The sequence below is a fragment of the Amblyomma americanum genome, chromosome 2 (assembly GCF_052857255.1).
Source record: "Amblyomma americanum isolate KBUSLIRL-KWMA chromosome 2, ASM5285725v1, whole genome shotgun sequence".
Taxonomy (NCBI): domain Eukaryota; kingdom Metazoa; phylum Arthropoda; class Arachnida; order Ixodida; family Ixodidae; genus Amblyomma; species Amblyomma americanum.
Genome location: NC_135498.1, coordinates 111,069,223 through 111,089,193, shown reverse-complemented (window position 1 = coordinate 111,089,193; position 19,971 = coordinate 111,069,223). Strand labels below are relative to the sequence as shown.

Here is a 19,971-nt window from a genome sequence, read left to right as displayed (position 1 = left end):
TGCCGGTCGCAGCCTGGGCTTGGCCAGGAGCCAAGGTACCTTGGAAATCACCCACAGACAGATATTCTGGTGAGTACAGTTACTGCGCTTTAAGGATGTCGATTGGAATCGCTGGTAATGCCGTCTTGCATTAACTGTGGCACATTAAGTTCTTGTGCACAGGTGTGAGAGAATAAACGGCATCTCTGATTTTTTAAAACCTGTTACTAACATACGCGCCGTAACAAAGTACAGCAGCGGTTATACTCTGTTTCTTCATATGTCCAATCAATCTTGTTTGGCAGTTTTAAGCCTGTTAGGTTCATTGGAGCTCTGTTTACGCCTCCGCTGTTAAACGTTGTGCGGTCTTCCTCTTCCGAAAATTCTTTCTCTGCTTGATCATTGGACCATAATTAGTGTTTAATGCAGGAGATGATTATTGTCTATACATCGTATAACTTTAGCTCCTTATACTCTATCACCCAGCTTATTCTGTTGTGTACGATAGTGAAGAAAGCACATTTTGCAGTTGATTGACTCGCAGCATGGCACTGTGCTGAAAGGGCTGCATATTAAAAAAAATACTCCGTACTTCCGGTCTTTGTTCGCTATATCTGTGCAGATGCAAGAGGTAAGCGGGCTGCAAATTTAGATTGTGCATGCCGGGCTGGTGATTTGCGTGCGCCGCGTCCAGGGTCGGTTCGCTGGTTACCCTGGGCGCTGTGTTTGGTTCGCTGGGAGGGGCCCTACTGACACAGCGCTGTGGCCGCCGCTGGAGCCTGGTAGTCGCCGCACTCGGCTTGTTCGCCTCATGGATGGCCGTCGTCTGGGCGCGCCACCTTTACGAGTTCCTCGTGGCGCGCTTCGTCAATGGCCTCTTCACCGGCCTGGTGTCGCTCGTCGTGCCCGCGCACATCGCCGAGATGGCTGTGGTCAGCGACCGCGGAACTGACGTGAGCCCCGTAGAGAGACGATTCGCGGCGATAGCTGAGGAATATACTTGGCTGTGAAATATATTGACCACTTTCGTGAAATTGAAGCACTACGCAGCGACAACTCATCAACACTAGGTTGAGAGAGAACGCGGCTCTGGCTTTTATACATCGTCAAATGGTTGAAAAATAGTATTCTAGGTTGTTTATCATGGAAAACAGTGAACACAATTCACTGTCACGCGGCACATACACAACAACACTTACAGCAAGTTACTGATCATTGAAAATTCTGTCGCACATTTCTACAGCTGTACGCAAGATGCCAGTAGAGAAGCACAGGAGAGACTGCGTTAATACTTTGCAGAGAGGAGAATTTCTTATGCCCTGACAAGAAAGGCACCAGGTCTCGTGCATCTTCCATTTATTCTCTTCGTCTTATCAACCACGCCCTAACACAGCTGGTTTCTCCGCCTTCTCTTGACGTGAAATAGGCCTGTGGACAATTCGCATCGCTTGCTTGCTGTGAGATGTCATGAAAGATGGTGCAAAAGTTGGCGGCAATTTCAGTCTTTGATTACAAGAACCACATTGTCTGAGGGAAAAGTTTGAGAAAAAAAAGAGAGCACAGAACAAGAAAGCGCATTGTCCTTGCCAGGAGGCCACTCTGTACTCGCCAGCCGTCGTTGGCTGAAGATAATCTGCATGACGAGAACCTGTGTCATTGCTATTCTCCCCGCACGAGAAAAGGCTTTTTGGTGACATGTAAAGTATTAACGGCTGCCTGGTTATTTCTGCTAAAGGCTGTACGCGCATCAAGCATCACAATTTCACATGTCCGAGCTAGGTAGCTTTCGCAGCGTGTTTCATACTCTGTTTTGCAACTACGCGGTTTTTCCAGACCAACAATAACGTGCTCAGTCTCGATATGGCGTCGTTGAACGCATGCCAATCGGTGCACGTCCATCGTGCGCAGGGCGCCTTGCACCAGCTGGCGATCACGCTTGGGATGCTGTACGCGTACGTCATTGGCCGCTTTCTGGACTGGGCCTGGTTGGCTGTGTGCTGCGCGCTGCCCTCGGCCTTGCTGCTTTTACCCGCCGTCTGGCTGCTGGTGGAGTCGCCGCGATGGCTGCTCCAGAGGGGCGAAGGACAGCGGGCCCGCCAAGCTCTCATCGGAGTCCGCACCGCCAAGTCTCAGGTGATGTTAGAAGCAAAGGGGCCACTTACCCTCCTGAAGCCGGTAATGGTCAGGGTACCTGGCTCAATGCCGGTTGTAAAAATTTGAACTGCTTAAATTTATGGTTTGCGAAATGCCCTAATTCCTCATTATACTCTGAGAAACGGACTTTTCCAACATGCGACAGCCGCCACAGATAGAGGTGGCTTGCTCGAGGAGATCTCACTACAACACCTGTCACCAACTGCAAGATGGACTACAATGTTCATATCGCGATTCTTTACTGGCAGGCAATGGAACAAATCTGTATTTTGATATTGATTTACCTCAGGCGGCTTTTATTGCGGAAGCAATACTGCTCGAGGTTTCCGCTCTTGGCCGTCGTCCCGGAGAATCCACCATTGACCTTTAGCGTGACCTGTGTGTGACGACATACCAGCTGTGGAAAAGCGGGGCCCCAACTCGGCTCGTTGGGATCGTCCCAGCGAATCCTCCATGCTGCAGCTGCGCACCGCCGCCGCGAGGGGCGCTCGCTTTAAGTGACGTCATGCCAGCTGTGAAAAAGCGCCCCCCCCCCCCCATACTCGGCTCGTCGCGATCGTCCCAGCGAATCCTCCACGTGCCGCAGCCGTGGGGGAGGCACTCGCTCTACGTGACGTCATGCCAGCTGTGGAAAAGCGGCTCCCCAACTCGGCTCGTCGCAGTCGTCCCAGCGAATCCTCCACGGCATGTCGGATGATGTGCATAAGGTGAAGCTTCAACGATGTGCTGCAGCTAAGAAGCGGTGGCGTGCGGAAGAAACGGATGAAAGGCGGGAACAACGTTTAGCTAAACGGCGTGCATTTGTAGTCGTTATGGGGAGCGCGAAAAAGACGCAACAGCGACAGAACGAAGCGAGGAAGAGACAATGCGCTCAAGAGACGCCAGTAGAACGCGTCGCAAGACTCAAGAAGCGTCGTAACGAAGATGCGGCTAGAAGAAGTGTCACGTCCCTTAGTGACTCTTCAACTGCGGAAGAGACAGCTTTGAATTTTCGAGAGCGTCGGAATGAGACGCAGCGTAGACGACGTGCCAAGGAAACGAAACTTTCGCAATTCAACTGGGGTTAACCAGAGCTAAACCACAGCCAATTTTTTTATTGTGCGGTGGACTATCGTTCTTTGGCACGCAGACACTATCGTAACCCGCAAGTTTTAATTACGAACATACTGCATTTTCCCTAGAAAATCTCTCAATTTTACACGCATTCGTGCAGTCCAGATACCACCAGTGACGAAATACTGGAATGTAATACCTTTGCCTGATATTTGAATGACCTGAGACTTGAAAAGTTAAAAAAGCTCAACGAACCCAGAGTGCAAATTTAACTAGGCTTCTATCAACACGGTACCGGGTTCTAATATCAAAGAGGTGGAACACGAACCCTTATAAGTTGCGATAGGCGGGGAACCAAAATGCAGGTGTCGCCATCGTCGAAGGATTTCGCGAGGAAAATGCATGCGCGGACCATAGTTTCCTATCCCGGATCCTAGACGCTAGGCTGCCCCATCATTCACTCCAAAATGATGGCAGCCACACGCTTTTCGTATGGACGTTATGAGTTTCAACTGTACAGATCTAATATTTTTAAACTCGAAATAAATGTAAAATAAACGTCAATATAGCCAGGAAGAGCCAGATAATCCATTTTTACTAAGAAGAATAATTTGATTTTAGTGGTCCTCTGTCTGAGTTTACGGCTTTTCATGAAGGCAGGGCGTTCATAATTAATAATAAATGGTTTATGGGGAAATGAAAAGACGCAGTATCTGTCTCATACAGTATTGTGCCTTTTTATCATGAAGATTTTAAAAAATTTCTCCGCCGCAACCGCTCGCTCATTTGCGGTGAAACTGCACACAGAATTTGCGTATTATGGTAACTTTTGTATCGTGGCTTGTTTGAGAACGATGCTTACTTAGTTGTGCCGTGCATGATGCTAAAACGTAATCGTCTACGTAGAGATCGGCGAACCAAAACCCGCAAACGAAGTTTTTTCGCTGACGTGCGGCAGTGGCGCCATCTGTTTTTGCAGTGGAAAACGTCACTTCAAGACCGCCGAGGCGAGCGAGGCGAGCTTTGCAAACAATATTCTTTGAAAGGTGAAGCCTCGTTATATCTGCTGTTCTGATATTTTTTCCCGCTCAATTAGCCGAAAATGTTGTAAGCGCTACAGTTGAAGCAGACGAAACGGCCGGAACGGCATATTCAAAGGGCCCGCGATCCATGTAACGCTCTTCTCGGGTGCCTTGTTTTGACGTTTTCCACTGCAAAACAGATGGCGCCACTGCCGCCCTTCAGCGAAACAACATATTTTGCGGGTTTTGGTTCGCCGATCTCTACGTAGACGATTACGTTTTCGCATAATGCACGGCTAAACCAAGTAAGTACCGTTGTCAAACTTGCTACGAAACAAAAGTTACCATGATACGCAAGCTCTGTGTGCAGTTTCAGCTCAAATGAGCCAGCGGTTAAGGCGGGGAAGTTCTTGAAATTCTTCACGATAAAAACACTCAATATTGTATATCGTTGGACACGTGAAGCGCGCCGTAAGGGAAAAAAATAAAGGAGGGATTTAAAGAAGAAAGCAAGAAAGGGGTGCCTTAGTGGAGGGCTCCGGAATAATTTCGACCACCTGGGGATCTTTAACGTGCACTGACATCGCACAGCACACGGGGGCCTTAGCGTTTTGCCTCCATAAAAACGCAGCCGCCGCGCTCAGGTGGCGTTCAGCTTAAAAAAACAGTTTTTGAACTGACAGACTAGAGCCTTATTGACACATCTTTTGTTTTGGAAGAAGGCAAGCACCACGGACAAAACCAAATCTCGAAGAGCCCTGGAGTTTAAGATCTTAGACTACGTGACATTTTTTTTTATTTAGCGTCCGATGTGGTTATCTGCGCCGTTCCGCATTTTCCACTTAACCAGAAAGAAAAACACGAAACACGATTACTGATTCAGATTTGGATTCACCCAGTAAACCTCACTATTTGGTGATTCTCATTTATTAACTCCTCCACTGCTGTTCGTTTCCTGCTCTGACCAAATAACTTTGCTACTAATAGCCTCTCTTCTTTTTCCAACTGTCTTCCTTAATGTGCGTTCCGTCACGCTGCCCGCCGGTGTGCGTTTGCACGCGAGACTTTTCAATACGCGCGTGCTGTTCCACTGTAAGGGCGGCGACTGTAGTACTGCGGCTGGCTAATCTGTATGCATGCCTCAGTTTTAGGTCGCTAATGAGTGAGGTTTTGACGGCAAAGGAACATCTCATAATGCTAGGAACTAAGTATTAGGGCCCATTATACAACACACAATTGCGTTACAAGTGTTGTGTGATACCACAACACATTCAGCGTGGCATATTTCTGTCGTCGAGGGAGAACGCTCAAATAGGAGTCGCGCTAAGAACGCGATGCGGAAGATGGGACTGATTTCAGTTTGGCGACGTATAACCTCTGCTGAGACGAGGTCCTAAGGCACAGATCTGGCGCTATCCTGTTGGCGAAGGCTCTTTCGCCTCTGAGGCGTCGTTTGTCGAATATTGTGAAATTGTTGAACAGTAGTTCCCGAGAATTCACAAATATTAATCGCCCTTCCGAGCAAATATTTCCGGAGTGCAGTGGAACAATGAGAAAGTATTCGGGACTTTTCGTCGTGTGTTAAGACAAAAAGGACCAGCTTGTGAAGGGTGATAACACAAGGAAATATGCAGATATAGTTTGCTGTGACACTGTTTCCAGTATAATGAATCAAACTTCGCTCTAAATATACCTTATTTTACCACATACCTGTTTAGAATTAGTCGCGTATACTGTCTGCTGCAAGTAACATCAGCCAAAGGGTTGAAAAGCTGGTGGCTCAAGTTGCGGGCGTTTAGCCGACGCAGCTAGCAAGTCTGAGTTTACTCCAGCCTAATGTTTTCATTGACCTGCTGAGTTACAAAGCAAGCATTTAGAGCTATCGAGATACGCGAAAGCTTTTGGTACGAATCGTATAGGATGTTGAACACTTTATAACGCACAAGCCGTACGCATGCGAGATATGGACACAGACGCCAACGGTAGTGAGGTGAATTACTCCGAACACGTAAATGAAGAGGAGGATGGTATCGTGTCAAGGGCGAGAGTATGATGGACGCTGAGCGCTGTTTATAGAGTTACTGTTTAGGGAGCGTGTACAGTAATTCTAGCTAAACCGCGGCAATATCGATCCAGATGTTGGCGTGGACACAATCACTATCATTCAGGCCTTAGAATTTAGAGATAACATAAGCAATGCACATGAATCTGCTGTAGGCGTTAGTTTAAAAAGTAGCAGTGTAATCTGTGCTATACCTGTACTACCCTAATGCTGGAACGCAATTGTGTGCTGACCAGTGTTTTCAGGTCATAGCAAAGCGGGGTATTGTTACGGCGCATGAGAACCTTTCATGCATCCTTTCGAACTCTCTATATTTCAAGGTTTGTATTTGACGGCTCTTTTAGGAGTACGTCCAAGATATTGTTACGTGGCAATATCTACGCTACTTTTTGGCAAAGATACGATACGCTAGCTGTGCCGCATACATCATCCACACCAATGTTTAAAGGCACGCAAGGAGGCCTCGGCCCAACGCCCACTTACGACAGAACTACGTTGAAGAAATGAGTAGAGTCGGAATAAACATAAAAGCAATAGCTAACGTTGCTTAATTCATGGATAACTTGGCTAACTTCATGGCTAGCGTGTTGAAATAAATTGCTCTAGCGCGTCAGGTGCTCCGCTGGCCTGCGGTGCTCGTTCATCGGTTCGGATCCCATCGGTGGCACGTGGTTGTTTTTAAAGCAAAATCTTTACTACTCCCCTCCGTAGCTTCTTCGCCGTGTGCGCGAGTTTGATCTTGAACCAAGGAGAAACCACGTGACAGCTATGACGTCACTCAGCCGCCCCCGCCGAAACCGAGCGCTCGCCACTGTTTCTATAGGCAGTCGGCGTTCATTGTGTTCGTTGCCGTTGGCGTTGACAACTTTCTTGAGTCCGATTATTTTGAGGAAAAGGGCACATAACTGGGCCCCTGAAACAGTGGGCGCCTCAATCGCGCTTTCAGGTAGGTGGCGGTGCTGAGAGAGAGATGGGGCTTCATGCATCAGTGCTGACAACGTTGTGGCAGACACGCGGCACCGCAGCATTATGCCTCAGCGTTCATTGGGTGGCCAACCTCTCGTTACAGAGGTGAGTCAGGTTACAGAGGCCAAGCCGCGTCTACTTGCCCGATACACCACAGCTTTCGCTCTCTAACCAGGTTCAGCAGTAGTTAAACCGCAGCTAATTTTTCTTTCAATCTCCCATTGATAAAAACTTCAAAATAAGTAAAAAGAAGGCATTCCCGATTATTCTTGATTTCGGTGACTGTTGGCTTACGTCATTTATGTCATAACGAGTACTTCTCGCCATTCCCTTGTCTGCTGATTATTTCATTGAGGGCCTCAAATCTGGCATGCAGTCTTGACGCCGCGGGTAGCACAAGTGGGTTCTCGCACAGCTTCCACCGGCACCGGTCGACCACGTCCCTACGAGGCACACACGGTAATGCAGGACGTTCTACGTCCGCCGCTGTGGAGGAGTGTGGCGCTGGTGAAAACTGTCCAGGTCCGCTTATATTACACATAATTACCCAATAAAGAAGGAGTTTGGACATCCGCTGCCATAGCTGAGTTGGTAGAGCACCGGATTTAAAATCCGGAGGTCGTGGGTTCGGATCACACCGCTGGCTAGTGGCTTTTCGTTAGCTTTTGTTAATCTCCCATTGATAAAAAGTACAAAATTAATAAAAAAAACATCCCTTATGCTCCTTGAGTTCAATGACTGTTGGCTTCCGTCATTTTTACTCCAGCGCCATTCATATTTGCAAGTCGACCGAAGAAAACACTTACCGGCTCCCTAGGAAATCTGTCCTTCCCGGCAATTTTTTTTTGCGTAGTATGAGTGATACCCAAAGCAGAAAGAAGACGATTGCGAAATTGGTTTTTGGGAAAGGAAATGGCGCAGTATCTGTGTCACATATCGGCGGACACTTAAACCGCACCGTAAGGGAAGGGTTAAGAGAGGGAGAGAAAGAAGAAAGGAAGATAGAGGTGCCGTAGTGGAGGGCTCCGGAATAATTTCGACCACCTGGAGACCTTTAACGTGCACCGACAACGCACAGCACACGGGCGCCTTAGCGTTTCGCAGCCATTGAAACGCAGCCGCCGCGGCAGGATTCGAATTCGGCAAATCCAGATCAGCAGCCGAGCGCCCTAACTAAACACTGAGCCACCGCGGTGGGTTCAGAAAGAATGTAATATCGTTTTTTTCGGCCGGCTTGAAATTGATCGCCTTTGGTGCCGTAGTGGAGGGCTCCGAAATAATTTCGACCACCTGGGGACCTTTAACGTGCACTGACAACACACAGCACACGGGCGCCTTAGCGCTTCGCCTCCATTGAAACGCAGCCGCCGCGGCAGGATTCGAATTCAGCAAATCCAGATCAGTAGCCGAGCGCCCTAACCACTGAGCCACCGCGGCGGGTTCAGAAAGAATGTAATATCGTTTTTTTCGGCCGGCTTGAAATTGATCGCCTTTGGTGCCGTAGTGGAGGGCTCAGAAATAATTTCGACCACCTGGGGACCTTTAACGTGCACTGACAACACACAGCACACGGGCGCCTTAGCGCTTCGCCTCCATTGAAACGCAGCCGCCGCGGCAGGATTCGAATTCGGCAAATCCAGATCAGTAGCCGAGCGCCCTAACCACTGAGCCACCGCGGCGGGTTCAGAAAGAATGTAATATCGTTTTTTTCGGCCGGCTTGAAATTGATCGCCTTTGGTGCCGTAGTGGAGGGCTCCGAAATAATTTCGACCACCTGGGGACCTTTAACGTGCACTGACAACACACAGCACACGGGCGCCTTAGCGCTTCGCCTCCACTGAAACGCAGCCGCCGCGGCAGGATTCGAATTCGGCAAATCCAGATCAGCAGCCGAGCACCTAATCACTGAGCCACCGCGGCGGGTCCAGAAAGAATGTAATATCGTTTTTTTTTCGGTCGGCTTCAAGTTGATCACCTTTGCGTTGACGCTGACTGGATTCAAGTACATTATTAGGAGTGCTTCTCCTCAACTCTATACATGATAGAATTTTCACTTAATTAAATATAAGCCATCAATTATTTTTTGCGACCTAGTATCTTCTCGCAATGCCGTTCAATGCTAGACAAACTGACCGGTAGGCAGGTATGGGCGGAAAACTTGCGTTTCTACATTCGTGATAAAGGGCATTAAACATTGATGAATAACGAATCTGGTTCGGGCTAGTTCACCTATTGTTATAAGCATGAGGGGCTCGAAACACGCAAGGACAGGATGCAAACACTCACGTGAACTGGTGCCTTCCAAAAAACTTCTTTACTCGTGCAGACACATGACAATTTATAGCAGTCAATTTACGCGTGACAATAGAGCAAGGATTATCGAAGAGTCTAAAGATGAAATTCGTTTTAAATCTGAGTTATAAATGAAAACAAAAGAAGTGTAGCCCTAATTCTTTTATATGCTTGCTCAGGTGATGCGTTAAAATGGCCTTCTGTAACTTGCCATGTGGGCACGTATAAAGAAAGTTGGTAGTCCAATCCGTGTCATTCTTTGTATCTTGTTCTCGTGTGCCACGCACTTCAAATAAAATAGACATAAATGGCCACACTACTCGGAGCATGCTGAAACTGCAGTCTCGAAAGCTTTGCAGACGCTTACGTGAGCACGTTCGGGCAAATTTACGTGTGTACCCAGGCCGAAGTCGAGTTCGACGCCACCCAGGCCATCTTCCCCAGGTACCGGACTCCCTTGCCCCACTACTTCTTGGCGCTGCTCGTGATGGTCACCCAGCAGATGAGCGGCGTCAACAGCATCATCATATCGACCACCAGCATTGAGCCAGGACCAGAGTTCAGCCTTGAGTCCATGGACAACATCGTAATGCTCGCCCTGCTGCAAGTACGTTTCATGCATGCCAACGCACCCGGCGTATTCTGGCGCCGTGAAATTAGAGAGTTGGGTGAAAACGCTACTTTTATTTCATTTATTGTGCCAATTACTGGCTCCACGCATTTTTTGTTAATTTCTCTTTCCTTATGATCCTTTTTCCTTGCCTATATGCTTCTCTGCATTTATACAAATAAAGAAGGTTGTACTTTGCATTAAACTCTCCTCACTGTTTGACGGTCGTTAACAGTAACCGCCTCCTTTAAACAGTAATGACTAAAACTGAAACGGCGTGTTGGCTACGCTTGCTTACAAGGCCGCGCCATTAGTTACTCATAACCGACATTCACATTAACGGTAGCCTGATGTCTTATACTGAGCCGTACGAAAAACTTCCAGGAATTTTTACCTTATTTTGAAGGCTAAACTTTAGGGCCGGTAACTTCTCAGCCCTGTCCCATCCAGCTTTCTTTTGCTGTCGGTGTCACTAAAATGATCTGAGGGTTCAAGGAAAGTAAGTTGTCATGCTCCTGACCCCAGTTTTTTCCGGGTTGTTAGACTTAATCCTGATCGAGAAAATTAAGTTTTGTACAGTGTTTTTGGAAATCACAGAAAAAAGGTCACTGGAGCAAGTGGCAACGACCAGGTTTCAGGCAAAGTGGTGCTGTGTGACAAGTGCAGTCCAGTAGAATATGTTGAGCAGTGCGCATCATATGGCTGGGCCATTATGAAGCATTAAAATACTTATCCTTAGTCCTAAATTGTTGGAGGCAGATTTCTTCGACTGCTTTCTTAAACTCAGGTACTGCGTAGATGTCATGTGCTGTTTCATACTAAATGTTTGGTGTATGTGATTAACCAGCACATCTTCATGCTAATACCGCAAAATAGTCACCGTAATTTCTTCTACCGAGGCTCTCCTGATTTTGGCGGTTGAACAAAAATTTGGCTGCAGTAGACATTTTGCTGTTCGCCCTCTATGTTCGAGTCAGATGATGACGATGAATTAACATTTATTGGGCTCGAAATAAATTGGTGGCGCACGCAGGCACCAGACGGGGTGGTTCCCTAGTTACGGGGCCATTATGTTCGCAACAGCTCCTGGCCCCTGTCCGTCAGTGCGAGCTGAATCGGTAGTGCGGGGCTGGATCACAAGGTCTCCCATCGCTCAAAGGGTTGGAGATTTGGTCAGAAGTCTCAGAATCTTACTATGCCGGAAGCATTCATTACAGCTGTTCTCATCAGCAGCCACCATGACAATTTCCCAACATCCCATTCATCTCATTTTTTACTTAAGGTATCAGAAATTTTGGCAGCAATGCGGACGTACATTAAACACACACACAAGGTTTTCAAGAGATCACTTCTAAGATTCCAGTAGTAATGCCGCATTCTGCTTCATTGAAACTGCCACTGATGCAAAAAAATTCACCGCACTCCTGTTAGAAACAAGCCCACCATCCTCTCAGCACGCAGTTTGAGATGTGAAACTTGAATAGCATTAGAAGCCGGTGAGTTGGCTCAAATAAACTGCCTGCCGTCTCATAGCATGGCTGCTTACTATGTTGTGGTCTCAGTCCTCCCCAGATATTATTCATATAGATTTAGAAGATATTGGAGAGATGACCCACTGAAGCCAGAAATATGCTAGATGGAACCACTCTTTTCCCCGACCCCTGCCACACGTGCCATGAATTGCCCACAAATCCACCCGTGTCGACTTGTGCTCATGAATGACTATTGCCTGTGTTACACCTTTCGTCAAAGCTATGATTACGGAACGTCACTTGACGGTGCCATTCGCTCAGCTACTCTGCCTTGCGGCGGGCCATCTGATGCTGTAGGAGATATTAGTAAAGAAAGCAGACTCACAACCTTTGCTTTTTACCATATGGGATAATGATACACCCATGGGACGTTGCATACCGCCACTCGCCTTCATTTTACTTGGCCCCTGAACCGATTTAATTCTCCTTTTATATTTGACTACTTGTTCTAGGTGCTTTGCTCTTGATTTTGTGTTCCCAGCTGCTGTTTTGCTTAGCGTGAACCGAAATGACGATTCGCAATTCCGAATTAAGTTCTTTGTGTACCACCACATTACTACACAAACAAAGGTGGCAGTCTGATTCATGCCCACGGCTGTACTTTCGCCTGGTGCCGGGCTTGCTTTTCCATGTAGTAGTGTGAACTAGCTATGCTTTGTTGGGTGTAAGCGAATTATAGCGGCAGGAAAACAGAGATATGAGCGCGCCGAAATCGTCGTCCTGTGCGCGCTGACGTCCGGACTGTAGTGTGCGAAGCCCCACATATGTCTCAATATAAAATGCCTCTCGAGACTGCCTGAGAGCGTGGAAGGCAAGTGCACATGTGCTATCAGTTCCTCTGTAAGGTGTCCACACCTGTGTGAAGCACGCATTTGACGACTATTACACGTATATCGGTTTGCAGTCTTCGTCAAGCTGACTGAAAATATATTCAGTCCCGACTTCTTTCAACCGCTTGATTGGGCAAACGCTGCATATCCGTGCAGCCGGGTACGGCTACCTCACCGGAACAGCATAGAATGATGCAGTGACAAACGGTCAGCTGGCGTCAGTTCCCTAAATCACATTTTGACGCCGAGAACGCTAAAACTAGGAATTGACGTTTTCTGTAGGCACCTAGCCTATCGGAATTGAATCACACGCTGTTTCCTGAGCGAGCGGTACTCATGTACCTGTTTTAAAAATAAACAAACTATTCTGCCTTTATTGACCGATTCTCCGTCTGTGTCCAGTGACAGACAGTTATTTGCGCATTGTGCGACTCCGGCGAGCTCTAGAAGGGTGGGAAGTATTTGAACATGATGCGTAGGCAGATTGTATCTTCCGCTTGCAGGTGACAAATAAGAGCGGATTTTAAGGGAAGTAAGCAGAGGAGGAAGAGGTTGAAAAACTCACAGTGAGGTTACGACTGCATAACGCGAGATTCAGCGATAGTTTTTTAGGCGTTTAGTTCTGAGGGCAATGAAGAGGTGGAAAAGATACAGTGACCTCATACCGCAATGGTGTAGTGGTGATGTGATGCACCCCTGCGCGGGCAGGCGGCTATTCCAAACAGAGCCACCCGTGGGCTTATGTGACCCAGGTTGGCCTTGATATAAGGCGATTGGTGCATGTATCAATGACATCCACCAGGTGGGTGGATGTCATTAACGCACCCACCGGTTACGCCGACGGCGAAGACAGCGCCGAAGCGCAAGGCAGGGATGGGCGCCTAACAACTGTCGCTGTAAAAATAAGCAAAAAAGCCTGGCAACATAACCCAGTGATTCAATCTGCATGTCCGTCGCCCTAAATGGCACATGCCCTATTTTTACAGATTTACGTCGACCATGTTTTATGTGCACCGCAGCGTCGACGTACGGCCATGCTGAGTGACGCCGTTTCTGTGGATCGAGCGTACTTAAATGTTAACATCATGGCTTTCTCGTAGAGGGCAAGCATCCATTATAGCAACGTTGACTCACAAGTGGAGTCACTGAAATATCCAGGGCAAGTTCAGTTGTAAAGGACAGGGGGCCTACATAAGCAAAGCACGAATAGAGCACGGTCATGCGACATTGCGTCAGTTAGGCAAGTTTATGTTTACCGGGAAGGAAGAAGTCGTCCAAGGTGAAATTCTTTGAACATAGGGCCATTGTGGCAATGCATCTTCTGCCAATCCACATGTTCTTGAACGGTAACGCTTTTTGGGGCACGTCGTGCATTCTTTCAAGAAAGAATCATATGACACTGTAGGGTCTGTTCAGGCTAAATACACACAGAATGTACCTCAGGAAAATTTGCAGACGTTCATTTTCGTGTTCTTCGCCTGTCTCGCGGCGAGATCATAACGAGTCTAAAGCAGAAATTCCGTCTTTCAGCACGCGAGTAACGAAAACCTAGAGTAAGTAACTATTCCGAGCCTGAAGAGCCGGCTACATTTATTTTGAAGGTTAAAAGACAATTAGCCTATTGGCTGGCATGGTTTCAAGTCATTGCTCACATGCACGAACGGTAGCCGGCGGTACGCGAAATCTTTCAAAGAAATACCAGTGTTGTAATACGAATGATTCCTAGAAGGACCATGCTGATTACTTCTGTGCCAAAAAATCACCACCACCTCATTTTTTCCCCTTAAAATCACTTATCACTTAGCCGAGTTACAATACCCTGTTTCTTAACCCAGGACATTCACGTGAGGTGCTTGGGAATTCAAAGGCGTCCTGCACTGCGATGCGTCTACATTTATGTTTTTTATTTTCTCTACCAGCAAGATCTTTTTTTTTCTTTGCGAGGGGTTGGGCCAAAGCAGGTTTGACACAAGAGACATTCTTTTCTTTGGGCGAAGACAAGCTGAGACGAGAGTACTGGTGACGCAAGTGTGGCACAGCAGGTCGCGCTGTACGAAACAATTGTGAGCCTTCAAAGGAATATATGAAACTAGAGCGTTTAATGCACAATCTTAAAATTTTGTGATCCTTTAAATGTTTCGCCTCAGGAGGCTAAATATCTTGAACGGCAATCGTTAATTGATACCGTATATGAGAAAGGAAGAGCGTTTAATTCACACTACATTAACGTGTGTCACTGATCACATGCGCCTTAAGATTATACCTGGAATGCAAGGTATTTAGTGCTCGTGAAGCATGTTCTCTTTGCCAATGCCTAGAGACGTCAGTGGACAATTTGTTTGTTGAAGGTGGGGCTTATCGACTGCTTGTGGCGTAGCTGACAGCGGATACGTTGTGTGGTATAACATTGGGGAGGGTGCAAGTTTTGTTATTTCGCTGTGTTTATGACTCATTTGAGAGAGAGAGAGCTTGCAGCTTTTGTGTAGCCAAAGCTTTCGGCTGTTGTATTTACGCAGCTTGGATCCCTATCGTACCGACTCAAGTCCATTCCGAAAGGCGCCGCACCATAGGTGGTTTCTTCTGTGTTGCTGCTCTAATTTATTGCTCGTCGCATAAAAATTACGTTGTCGGTAATAGTCAATACGTTTTCGCATTGACGCGATGCAGTCTGTCGCGACAGCCGGAGCAGTGCCCTTCGTGGACCTAGCAGGCCGGCGCCGGGCTTTAGGCTTGTCCGTCCTTGTATGCTCGATCAGCCTTGTTTCGCTGGCCGTCATATATTTCCACGCTGTGGAACCACCAGCGGGCGACGATAAGACTACTTGGATGGTACCGAAAGACGAGACCACAGAAGTAGCCACATCCACGTCACGGGAGCTTGACAACCCGCTCATTTTCGTCTTGAAGGTATGACAATCAAGATTACGGCACCTATATTGCAATGGTTGTAAGTGGCGTCTCATGTTTTTGGCTCTGGTGCCCAATTCATTTTGATTCGGCTCTTAAGCGGATCCCCCAAAAAAGCAAGCACTTAGAGTTTATCCTGCGTAGACACGCACCGATATTTAATGCACTGTTTATTTGTTTATTATGTGAAAAAGATTTTCGAGAACTCTGTGCTTATCACTCCACTACACTCATGGAGTTCTAAATTTAAGGAGAATGATGGACAGCAATTACAAACGCGATATTAAGGTTTAGTGAAAAGAAAATAAGCAAAGTTTATTCGGCTGTGCAGCGTTAAGTAGAGGCAGAACATCCGCCTCGCGTACGAGAGGACCGTGATTCGAATCTCTGTGCCGCGCAGATCTACGCCGCAGAAAAAAAATATCGTGCTGATAGAAATGCATAACTACGCATGGGGTAAGGCCGGATTTCGGCGACCACAGCGGAGAACGCACTCCCTCACCAGAAACAGGATTTGGCCACCCTGGTGTAGTACTTGGCCATAGCCTTTTATATGAATAAACCAATTAACCCTCGGCCTTCAGTTCGCAGCGGCTGCAGGGCAAGTGACCTAAGAGTGGTCAGACCACGACGCGGCATTCATGGAGTCTTACATTTAAGCAGCAATTATAAACGCGATATCAAGCTTTTGTCTAAGAGCTGTAATGATGAGAGTAAGAATGAAATAAACTTCGCCTTATGCGTTCACCCTGGCACAATGCAGGATGTGGAAGCCATTTGTGGTGCGGAAGGATGCTGCTGTAGAAAACCGAAATTTGCAGCGTTTCATAATAGAGCCTTATGCAATGAGGCTAGCCAAGCAGTGCTGTTCGAGGAACTAGTGGGTATTAAATGAGATTTTATAGAGATAAATGAGGTTAGGAGTAGAGGTGGGGCGTATACAGTACTATAGGGCGGCTACGTACTATGCTATCGTGGATTAGCGGACAGACGAGAACTAGATGTGGGATTCCTCATCAATCATGATATAGCTGGATATAGCTGAATATAGATAAGTTTTGCAGTATTAACGAGAGGGGTGGGAGCCATCATAATTAGGCTTAATAAGAGGCACGAGCTGAATGTGGTGCAGGACTACGCGCCTACATCCAGCCATATGAGCAGATCGGTGAAAGTTTCTATCAAGACGTGGGATCGGCAATGCACGAAGCAAAAGTAGTTTGGATGGGTTTCACTGCAGAAACCGAGATACGTACTTAGGTTGAATTGAAATTTCTTCATAATATATATCATCGTAAAACAGGTATTGACCATGGCCATTATTTATTTCCGCGGACTACATATCTGCAAGAAGGGACAAGACTTCCAAAGTGAAAGAAATTATATGCATAAGTAATTTACTAAAGATGTCATTTTTCCTAAAAACAATAAAGGAATGAGACAAGTTGCCCTAGGAAGTCGTTTCAACATAATCTATTGAATCGTTTGCCGCACTGCTGTAATTTTACGCTTGCGCTTGTAGCAATTAACGTTGCATTGTATTTACTGTGAATATTTTTTCTCTTTTGCTGCCACTATGTTGTAAGATTATGTTGTAACTATTTTCCCTCTCCCACTCCTTTCTTCCTCACTGTAATGCCAAATAGGCGCTGTGGGTAATGTGATAAATAAATAAATAAATAAATAAATAAATAAATAAATAAATAAACAAAACCACAGCACACTGTATTGGTGCGTGACTTCAATGCGAAGGTGGGCAAGAAACAGGCTGGCTGCCAGGCGGCAGGCAACTAGGGGATAGGTTCTGGGAACAGCAGGGGAGAGCAGTTAGTAGAGTTTGCAGACAGAAGTAATTTACGTATCATGAATACCTTCTTCCGCAAACGAGACACCAGAAAGTGACCGCCGAAGAGCCCCAATGGTGAGAATAAAAATTAAAGACTTCATACCAGGATGTGGAGGTCCTCGAAATGATGCGCTGTAGCAGCCACAGAATGTTAAGGTCTCGAAGTAGCTTTGATTTGAAGAAGAAACGGAAGAAGCTGTTGAAAGAGAGCCCCATTAAAGAGTTAGCGGTAAGAGGGACAGTAGAGGAATTCGGGATTTTGCTTCAGAACAGATATTCGGCTTTAACTTTGCAAGATGATCTATATGCTCAAACAATGAACGATAATCTCACAGCTATCATTACCGAGTGCGCTGTAGAAGTACGCAGCCGAAGCGCTCTACACAAATCTATACAGTAGCCAATGTAATCTGTTACGTTATTGAGAGAGACAGTAGCGAACAGCAATGCGTCATCCCGTCAGTAACGAGAGTGGAAATAAAGAAAGCCTTTGCAGCCATGCAAAGGGGAAAGGCAGCTGGTGTGAAGATCAGGTAACAGCAGATCTCTTGGAGGATGGAGAGGAGATTGAGCTATAAAATCTAGCCATACTGTGTATGCAATGCCTCTTGACCTCGACCGTACCAGGAGCTTGGAAAAAACGCTAATATCTTACCTCAAAAGAAAGGAGACACCAAGGTCTTGACAACATACAGGCCGATCAGCTTACTGTCAGTTGCTTACAAGGTATTTACTAAGGTAATCTCTAAAAGAGTCAGGGCAACCTTAGAATACAATCAACCAAGTGATCAGGCAGGCTTTCATAAAAGATATTACCCAATAGATCATATTCACACTACCGATCAGATGATAGAGAAATGAGCAGAATACAACCAACCCTTATATAGCCTTTATTGATTACGAGAAAGCATTTGAATCTGTGAAAACCTCAGCAGTCATGTACGCATTGCGGAATCAGGGTGTAGAAGAGCCTTATGTGAAAATACTGGAAGAGGTCAATAGCAACTGCAGAGCTGCCATAGTCCCCCATAAAGTCACAAATAAAATTTCAATAAGGAAGGGCGTCAGTCTGGGAGACACTATCTCGCCAAAGCTATTCACCGCCTCTGTACAGGAGGTATTCCGAGGTCTTAATTGGGAACAGTTTTGGATAGGAGTTAATGAAGAATACCTGAATAATCTGCGAGTCGCGGATGACACTGCGTTGCTATGTCACTCGAGAGATGAACTGCAAAGCATGACCAATGAGTTAGACAGGCAGAACAGAACGGTGGGCCTAAAAATTAACATGCAGAAAACCGAAGTAATGTTCAAAAGTCTAGCAAGAAAGCAACAGTTCACACTCGGTAGCGAGGTGCTGGAAGTGGTAAAGGAATATGTCTACTTAGGTCAGGTAGTGACCGCTGATCCGGATCGAGAGAGGGAAATAACTAGACGAATAAAAACGGAATAGAGCGCAACTGGCAGGTTATTTCAGATCATATTTGACAGTTTAACAATATCCCTGAAGAGAAAAGTATACAACAGCTGTATCTTACAGGTACTCACCTACGCGGATCAATCGTGGAGGCTAACGAAAAGGGTTGAGCTCAAGTTACGGACAACGCAGTAAGCTATGGAGAGAAAAATGATAGGCTTAACGTTTAGAGAACAGAAGCGGGCAGAATGGGTGAGGGAACAAACTTGGGTTAATGAATTCCTAGTCGAAATCGAGAGAAAGAAATGGGCTTGGGCAAGTCATGTAAGGCGAAGGCAAGATAACCGCCGATACTGAAGGGTAACGGTGTTGATTTCAAAAGAAGGCAAGCGTAGCAGGGTACGACAGAAAATTAGGTGGGCGGATGAGATTAAGAAGTTTGCGGGAATACGATGGGCTCAGCTGGCTAAGGACAGGGTTATTTCGAGAAACATGGGAGAGTCCTTTGCCCAGCAGTTGGCGTAGTCAAGCTGATGATGATGATCACGTAGGGCTGAACGTTGAAAACAAGCGCCACCGATCCCCTAGAAGCGAGCCTGATGGACTGTATATTTTGAAAAAGGCCATTCCTGCTCTTAATCCTAGAGCTGTCTGCCGCTGAATCGCGCAGGGCGTCTTTGTGGCCGGCTTCTCCGCTGGTTTGGGTCCAGTACCTTGGATATTAGCAGCCGAGCTGACACCGCTTCGGGGCACTGGACTGGAGTTCGGCACCGTGTGCGCTGCTAACTGGGCCGGCTCTTTCGTGACGGCCAACGTTTTCGCCATCACCGCTACGACAAAGATGCTCGCCGTGTCCCTTTGGGTGTACAGCGGCATTACGATCACCGGTGGTCTCGTGATCTTTGCTCTGCTCCCGGAGACGACCAGCATGTCCATCGAAGAGATCCTCTTGCTGGGAAACGACGAGCAGGTATCAGAGAAGCTGACTTGAACTCTATGAGGGGCTTCCTATAGCCTCGTACATGCCACGCTCTCTGTAGAATTAAAAGATAAAAATTCAGCAATGCTCATTGAGGATAGGAAGAAAGCTCGTTGTAAACATAGGTCATGTTATAAGAGTTGTTGTTTCAGAATATTGTTTTGTTTAGCGTCTTTTAACTACGTTTAGAGATTTAAATATTTTCTCTACTTTGGTCATTCGAGATTTGACCTTGATTGCAAAATACCGGGAGTATTAAAGCCACGAAGAACTGGCGGAAATCAAATTGAAACCTGCATTCACTGCTTTCTGACGCAACAAA

General features: G+C 46.7%; 1 protein-coding gene across 1 annotated transcript in view; it reads left to right on the top strand.

Moving 5' to 3' along the window:
• The first annotated feature begins 794 nt into the window (after positions 1-794).
• The window catches only part of LOC144119990 (trehalose transporter 1-like protein), a 20,894-nt gene continuing 1,717 nt past the window's right edge, over positions 795-19,971 (top strand). Inside the window, exons 1-4 of the mRNA XM_077652479.1 lie at positions 795-932; positions 1,888-2,112; positions 9,932-10,135; positions 19,341-19,640. Coding sequence (XP_077508605.1) covers positions 795-932; positions 1,888-2,112; positions 9,932-10,135; positions 19,341-19,640 — 867 coding nt within the window. The remainder of the gene's footprint in view (positions 933-1,887; positions 2,113-9,931; positions 10,136-19,340; positions 19,641-19,971) is intronic.